Genomic DNA, 8,054 nt, shown 5'->3' with positions numbered 1-8,054 from the left:
GGGGTGAAGAGTCTTCCCCCCCCAAAAAAAAACCCCAAACCCTTCGCTGTTCAAATCAAACCCCACCAGCGCCTCGGAGCTGTAAAAAGATTCCACACTCCCTTTGTCTCCATTGTAATTTCCAAATAACGAGAAAAAAAATCAAAGATATGTAGATACACATAGATCGGTAACATGGATACCATGAACTAAGTGTCGCCTAACGCACGAAGCTCTCCCCCCCTTTCTTCCTTTCCCCCCAGGGCAAGCCTGAAATTTTAGGGGTTCAGGCTATGCGGGCTCCAGAAGTCCTCTTTGCTCTGGGGTGAAAACACCATCCTCCAAACCTTGGGGGTGGTAATAAATAGCGTCCGTTGTGTGTGTATGTGTGTGTGTGGGGGGGGGTTATAGGCAGGTGAGGGGGGGCGAGCGGAGCCCCTAAGTATTCGGGTGCCTCTGGACGAATCGAGGAAAGGCGCCCTCCTCTGGGCGAGGACCGATTTGGCCATCAGGGGATGGGTCCTAGCCAGAGACCCCAGCTAGATTTCATCCACCTAGATCCCTAGACGGCAGGGAACCCCAAACACACACACACATACCCCAACCCCCGGGGAGGCAGAATACTACCAAGCCAACGGTGGGACGTGCTGGGATCCCGCGGGGCGGCTCACTGCGTGGAGAGCGCCCAGCCCGGGAGGCAGTAGTAGGGGTAGTAGTAGGAGGGCTGCAGGGGCAGGAGGGAGGGAGGCCTCAGCACCTCGCCTGGCAGGTACTGTCTCTGGTCGTCTCGCACCAGCACCTTCACCGCCACCTTCTTGGCGGCGGGCGCCGAGGCCAGCAGGTCGGCGGCCATCTGGCGGCGTTTGGTCTTATAGCGACGGTTCTGGAACCAGATCTTCACCTGCGTCTCGGTGAGTTTCAAAGACGCGGCCAGATCGGCGCGCTCGGGCCCGGAGAGATAGCGCTGGTGATTGAACCGGCGTTCCAGCTCGAAGACCTGCGCGTGCGAGAAGGCGGCCCGGGAGCGTTTCTTCCGGGGCTTGGGCGCCACGGGCTCCTCTTCTTCTTCTTCTTCCTCCTCCTCCTCCGCGCCGCCCGCCGGGCCGCTGCCTCCCCGGCCGCGGGCTCCGCCGCCCCCGCCGCCGGCCCCGCGCGCGCCTCCTCCGGGGCCGGCGCGCTCATCCTCAGCTCGCGGGCTGCGATCGCCTGCGGGCCGCGCAAACGAGAGAGCTCGGTCAGAGCCGCGGAGCGGCAGGGTCCCCGACTGCCGGGCTGGATTTTGGGGGTGGGGATGGGGGGCTCGCCAACGCTCCGATCCCACGGATCGTGGAGGTCCCCCAAGACGGTGGGTGGGGTGGGGAGGGGGTCATCTCGTCCCCCCCGACTGCCCCCTCGTTCCCACGGGTGAGCCCCTCGGGGTGCGGGTGACAGGCTCACACCCACTACGTGAACGTGGGCCTCAACTTCCCCTCGGTATCGGGCAGCGCTGGGCTTGCTCGACCCACGTCTCAGTCGGTCCCGCCGAGCCCTGGCGCGCTAGGCTGTGTCTCTCTCTGTCTCTGAGCTTGGGGTCACCGGCCTCCTCGCACCCAGCTGTCACGCACACGCACGCGCCAGCTACAAGGAGTGTGTGTGTGTGTGTGTGTGTGTGTGTGTGTGTGTGTGTGTGTAAGGGGTGGGGAGAGGTAGAGGATGGTTCTGAGAACCAGAGACTCGTGGAGCCTTCTGCTCCAACAGCTCTGCATTGCTGTGGCCACAGATCGCACCCTTGGGCAGGCAAGGAAATACTATCGGACTGGGTGGTGGAGACCTGGCAGTGCCTTTCCCTGGGGGGGGGGGTGTCTTCCGACGGACCCCACACCTCTATGTCACTCCGGAAGCAACTCTGTTGAAAACCATCCCCGCCGGCCTGCTTTTAGGTCCGCTCGAGGCCTACATCAGAGCGCACCCCGACCGGGCAGATCGCTCCGTCCTAGGACGGTGACAGCGTGTGGCTCAGGACACCCCTCTCTTCAGTGCCTCTGGGGGTGACTGAGGTCCAGCCATGACCCCCCACCCCCTCCAATTTCAGGTAGCTTTCCCAGCTGCGGAGACTCCATCCAGTTCTGCAACTTCCAGCCCTGGCGCGGGGGAGTCTCAGCCAGTCTGGTCCTCCAAGCCTCGGCTCAGCCGATTCCTCCCCCCTCCCCCCCCACCCTAGTTCCTCTTGGGGTTCAATCCTTCACCACCCACTCCCAAGCTCTAAGGCTGGGTTCTGGGACCCCCAGCCCTCGGGGTCTCCCTTTCTTAACCTTGGGGAGTTGAGGACGGGCAGATATAACCTTGGGGGTGTAGCGGTGGTGGCCTTTGAACCCCATCCAGTGCACGGTGTCCCGGGACTTAAGGTTCTCCGGGGAGAGGTTCAGCTGGTGAAGGGTTGGGGCGACCCTTCCAGCTCACAGAACAGGGAAGTGGGGGGCTCACAGCCGGCGCATCCCACTTGGGGGTGCCTGACCTCCGTGTCCAGCTCCCCCCTCCCACCACCCACTTCGCCTCGGAGCCACCGCAGACCTGAAACGCTGGCTGACATCTCGCTGTCGCTCCGACCCGCGGCGTCCTCATCCAGGTCCTTGGCGGCGGCATGGAGCTCGCAGCCCGGCGGATCGAGGCCCAGGGCCCCCCGGGCGCGGCCGGCCCCGCTGGCTCCCGGCACGTCCGCGCAGCGCCTCCGGCCCTCGTTCTCCTCGCTGACGGCCGAGTCGGAGTCCCAGCTTCCCGGGCTCTCCGCGGGGTGACCGGCCGCTGTCCGCCTCCTGGCCGGAGACGCCAGCAGAGAGTCCTCGGCGCCCCCTAGGGCGCCCGCGTCCGTCTCCCTAAACAGCCGCCAGCAGCAGACCGCGGGCGCCGCCGCCGCCGCCGCCGGGCGCCCCTCGGGCGCAGCCGGCCCGCCGCGCTCCTCCTTCTTGTTGAGGATCGCCTGGATGGAGAAGGGCGTCAAGGTGCCGGCGCCGCGCACGGCCATCGGCGCCACGGGCCAGAGCGGCCGGCCGGCCGGGCGGACCGACAGCCGGACAGTCGGGACGCCGAACGCCTCGGAGCCGGGTGGAGAGCGCGGGCGGCCGCGGCGCGAGCGAGCCGGGTGCGCCAGGCCCCTCCCCGCTGCCCACTCCGCAGCCCGGCTCGGCAGCCCCCGCCCTCCTCGGTCCCAGGATCTGCGCCCCCACCTCGGAGGCCCACCCCCCGCCCGGAGACCCCCCCACCTCCACCCCTCCCCCGGAATCCAGAGCCAGGCGCTCTCCCTCCGCAGCTCAGACGGATGATCTCATTTTCCGTAGCTTTCCGGGGGGCCGCGGGACGCGCTGGGGACCTGGCCGGTGGCCGTCCGCGGCGCCGCGCCCGGGCGCACGGGCCCCACGGCCTTTTGCTCTGCGCCTCGAGGTCTTCCTCGCCTGCAGGATTTGAGTGTGTGTGTGTGTGTGTGTGTGTGTGTGTGTGTGTGTGTGTGAGTGTGTGTGTGAGTGAGTGTGTGTGTGTGTGTGTGTGTGTGAGTCGTGCCCTCTCCCGTTGGGCTGGCTTTTCCGGACCTCACCCCCCTGGTGGCGGCCGCTGAGACGGCGGCCACTGGGCGCAGCAGCAGCAGCAGCTGCAGCAGAAGAGCCGGGCACCTTTTTACCCTCTGCCCTCCCACCCTGCCCGGCTTTATCGGTTTGGGTCTCTTTCCTTCCCCGGCGTTTCGCCGTTCCACCAACGCCCCCTCCCGCCCGAGTGTCATTGCTCCGGGACTGAGTGACAGCCCCGGGCCACGCCCCTTCCCGGGGCCGTCTGGGGCGCTCCCGGCCGTCCATTGGCTGCCTGCAGCTGCCGGACGTTAGACTGGTGAGAGGCTCCGCCGGGCACGTCGAGCCACCCCAAGACCAGGTCTGACTTAACCCCTTGTCTCCAGGGCGAGCTCAGCCTCCGGGAGCCTATTGGCTTCACCGGCTCTGGAACCTCGAACCTCGCTCGTGCAGATGGGTGCATTTAAGACAACGCTTTTCTGGACCCTGGAGAGGAAGTTCAGTCAAAATCTGCGGCGAATCTAAGACCACCCCGGGCCGTGGACGGCAACCTTGAGTTTCTACTCCCTAGGACGCCACAACCCAAGAACGAAATGCGTCTTCATTTGTACTCCCCAAGTTTCACCGCTTCCTCCTTGCGAGGGTTGTTGCTGAAATAACCAATTAACTAGGAGCACACTGGAGACGTTTTGTACCCTTGACACCTTTGAGTTGATTTAATAAGAACCCAAATCTGGAATGAGAAAGCATCTTTGAGTGTCTCTGGAATTGCGCGCCGTCAATACTGACCTTCGCTGGAGTTTGTTCCAAGTTTTACAGCAGGAAGGAGAAAATTAATTTTTAAAATTGGTTCTTAGGGGTTTTCTGTTACTTGAATAGAAACAGATATTTGTTTAAAAGTGTGTCTGGGAATTACGATAATATTAATCCAGAACTGACATTTAACGCTCTTTGAAACTAAGGCATACATTGTTTTATGTAAGGGACGGAAACAAGAAGCATAAACATTGTGGGTTTATTAAAACATAGGTGGGTGCCAGGTGTTGGTGGCTCCTGGCTGTGAGTTTAGCTGTTCAGAAGGAGGAGATCTGAGGCTCTTGGTTCAGAGCCATCCTGGGTAGAAAACTGCACGGGACATTTTATCTCCAACTAATCACTAAAAAGCTGGAAATGGAGCTGTAATTCAAGAGGCAAAGCACTAGCTGTGAGTATTAAAAAAAAAGGATGGTGTTTAGGCCCCGAGTTCGAGTTCCAGACACACACACACACACACACACAGAGGTGGCTTATTTATGCTAGCCATTTCTAAATAAAATTTTATTCAACAAAGTCAAAGATGCAAACTTGAACCATTAAGTACATTTAGAGGGCTGTGGCTTTAATTTAAAAGTTGCTGAGACTGGGGTTTTTGGTGTGAGGAAACTAGGTCCTCCTCCAGATTTGCTGGCTGTGTGGTTGCTCTTCTGAACCACCAGGTAGAGGAGAGGTGGAAGTCGTCGTGTTCAGTACTAGAAGATCGTCCAGTTCATCAGCAGAACGTTTTCTTGTCCTTCCCAGACACTATAGTGTATCTTCGGGGTGGGGTGGGGAACCCTCTCATTTGAAGAGCTCATTGCTCTGCCTAGCAATTTACCATTATATCAGTTTTGAGGGCAAGGTGTTTCACTTTGGCGTCAGTAGTGAGCAAGTGCAGGCGATGATCTTCACTGGGAAGGGAACAGAAGTAAAGACCGACTGATGGAGTTTGAAAAGAAAGCGGCCCTCCCCTCCAAACCTTTCCTACTTTTAAAAATTGCTGCCACAAATTCTCCCTCCTCAGCCGGGATGGGGAGGCGGCTGGGAATGGATAGGGATACCACGATTCTGTAGAGTGGAGGTCCAGATTGATACAGGTTGCCTTCCTGTGGGGGGATCGGCAGGTGTGAACCCCAAATAGCTGTGGCTTTGTGGGGTCAGGACTTAGCTGGAAAAACAAAACAGTAAGTACAGGGCAGGCAGATATTTGTGAAGGGGGTCGAGTGACCATGTACTAGAGGTAACTTTGGGACTTGAAAAGAATCGTTTTCATGAACCATTATTTAATTAAAAAGAAACTGGAATCCCAGCGGCCGCAGGCTCGGGTAGAGGAAAGGCGCTTAAGTTTGGAAGTTGCAGGGTTTTGAGTCGGCCGGGGCAGAAACGAGAAAGCGGCCGGCTGCGCATCTCCTGCGGGCGCAGCTGGCTTGGAGGCTGGTGGGGAGCTGCGGTTACACTGGCCGGGTCCCCGATCTGGGTGAAGGCCTGCGGGCAGGGCCCCCGAGTTGGCTGCTGGGCGGAAGATGAACACAGGAGCCTTCAGATTCCGCTTTGCGGGCCCAGCAGCGGAGGTGGGCCGCGCCGACACCCCGCCGGCGGACGCGCGGGCTCCAGGTTAGCGCCCGAGATGCTCGGGCTTGCCTGGCTTCCACGCGGTCCGCACGGCCCGCACGGCGATCAAGCCATCCAGGGTGGCTTCGTCCGAGCGGAGCGGAGCGGGAGATCCGGGCACCTGACGGCGGTGGCGCCGGCCGTTTGCGGGGCGCATAGATGGGGAGGGTGGGGGGTCCCCCCACCCCTGGTGTGGGGCTGGCTGGCTGCTCCCGCCTTCCAATCGGGACACACCCTCTCCTCTTTCCGGGTCTCCTGGCTTTGCTCATCTGCCTTTCCTCGCCCTCCTCTCTCCTCTCCTCCTCTCCCCTTTCCTCCTTCTCCCCCTCCTCCTCTCCCCTCTCCTCCTGCTCCCCCTCCTCCTCCCCCTCCTCTCTCCTCCTCCTCTCCCTTCCTCCCCCTCTCTCTCCCCTCCTCCTCTCCCCTCTCCTCCTCCCCCTTCTCCTCCCCCCTCCTCTCCTCTTCCCCCTCTTCCTCCTACTTTCCCCCCTCCTCCCCCCTCCTCCCTCCTCCTCCTCCCCTCCTCTACCCCTACCCCTCTTGACCCTCTCCTCCCTTCCCCTTCCTCCTCTCCTCCCCCTCCCCTTCCTTCTCTTCCCCTCCTCCTCCCTCCTCCCTCCTCTCCCCCTCCTCCCTCCTCCTCTCCTCCTCTTGACCCTCTCCTCCCCTCCGCCTTCTTCCTCTCCTCCCCCTCCTCCCCTTCCTCCTCCTCTTCCCTTCCTCCTCCCCTCCTCCCTCCTCTCCCCCTCCTCCTCCTTTCCCCTCTTGACCCTCTCCTCCCCTCCCCTTCCTCCTCTCCTCCCCCTCCTCCTCCTCCCCTTCCTCCTCTCCTCCCCCTCCTCCTCCTCCCCTTCCTCCTCCTCATCCCCCTCCTCCTTCTCCTTCCCCTCCTCCTCCCCCTCGTCCTCCTCCTCTTCCCCCCTCTTCTCCCTCCTCCTCCCCCTCGTCCTCCTCCTCCTCCTCCCTCTGTCTCCTCCTCCTGCCCCTCCTCCTCCTCCTGCCCCTGGTCGTCGTCCCCCTCCCCCTCCTTCCCTCTCCCCCTCCCCCTCCTCCACCTCCACCTCTCCCTCCCCCCCCTCCTCCGAAGGCGTTTTCCCCGCGATCTTCCAGGTCCGGTGCGCTTTGGAACCCTCGGGTCCGGAGACTCAGCCTGGGATCTCAGCTTCCTCCGAAGGCCCAGGGAGAGGCCGGGGTGGGGGCAAGGCCGCGCGGCTGCGTAGGAGCCCACGCCGCGCCTGGGCCGCGAGGGAAACTGCACCCCGTGGGGGAGGGGGAGGGGCGCTGACCTCCCAGCGCCGTGACCTTGACCCGAGGTCACCGGCTTTCTTTACTCCCCACTGCTTTGAAAGGCCGCTGGAGCCGTGGGGTGGACGGACGGTCCGCGTCTGCCCACGGACGGACGGACGGACGCACCCTGGTCTCCGGTGTCCCCCGTCCGGTCCTGGAGGCGGAGGGCCGAGGGCCGCCACGTTGGAATACACTCCCTAGAGTGCGGGGAGCCAACCCCACGGGCGGGTGCGGGGTGCACCCGGGGAGGGGTGCGGCTCCGAGGCGCGGGCGCGTGCGCGGCGGGTCCGCTCCGACCCCGGGTCACGCGTCCTGGCCCGTCTCTAGGGCCTGCTTGTGCACCTGAGGGGGTCGGAGGACAGAGGCGTCGGCAGGAAGTCTGACCCCCCCATCACGCGCATTCCGCCGGGGACGCAGGGCGGACATTCACGGGCGCGGGGAGCAGGTGGTGCTGCGGCCCGGGACTCGGGGCGGGACGCCTTCCCTTTGTAGCTTCGTTTTCTCACGCGTAAAAAGAAAAAAAGCAAGCCAGGCTTGGCGATCACCCTTAGGGTATTAGAAAGGAACGCACGAGTTCTAGAACCTTCCCCGGTACGGTGGAGAACGAGCGCCACCTAGCGCGAGCCAAGTAAACCCCTCCAAAAAGAAGAAGAGGAAGAAGGCCTCGTCCCCAGACCCCACGTTTCCCCGCTCTCCATTGCTATTATTCAGAGGTGATCAGCTTTGAAGTCTCACTCTGAACATCGACAGAACCTGGGGCATGGCTCGAGCGGTGGAGCGCCTGGCCAGCAAGCAGGAGGCCCCACCCCGGAATTCAAATGGGCACACTGGAGACTCAAGCGCGGG

General features: G+C 62.3%; 1 protein-coding gene across 1 annotated transcript; it reads right to left on the bottom strand.

Annotated features, from left to right (window-relative positions):
- Nucleotides 1-646: 646 nt before the first annotated feature.
- Nkx3-2 (NK3 homeobox 2) lies at nt 647-2,980 on the bottom strand. The gene is made up of 2 exons (XM_070012400.1): nt 2,530-2,980; nt 647-1,185 (listed from the first exon to the last, which is right to left on the bottom strand). The coding sequence occupies exons 1-2, from the start codon at nt 2,978-2,980 to the stop codon at nt 647-649; spliced, it is 990 nt and encodes a 329-aa protein (XP_069868501.1).
- Nucleotides 2,981-8,054: the final 5,074 nt, after the last annotated feature.

The sequence above is a fragment of the Dipodomys merriami genome, unplaced genomic scaffold (genome assembly GCF_024711535.1).
Source record: "Dipodomys merriami isolate MVZ:Mamm:240054 unplaced genomic scaffold, mDipMer1.0.p SCAF_9, whole genome shotgun sequence".
Lineage (NCBI taxonomy): Eukaryota > Metazoa > Chordata > Mammalia > Rodentia > Heteromyidae > Dipodomys > Dipodomys merriami.
Note: the sequence above shows the minus strand (reverse complement) of the source record. Positions and strands in the feature narration are given on the sequence as shown.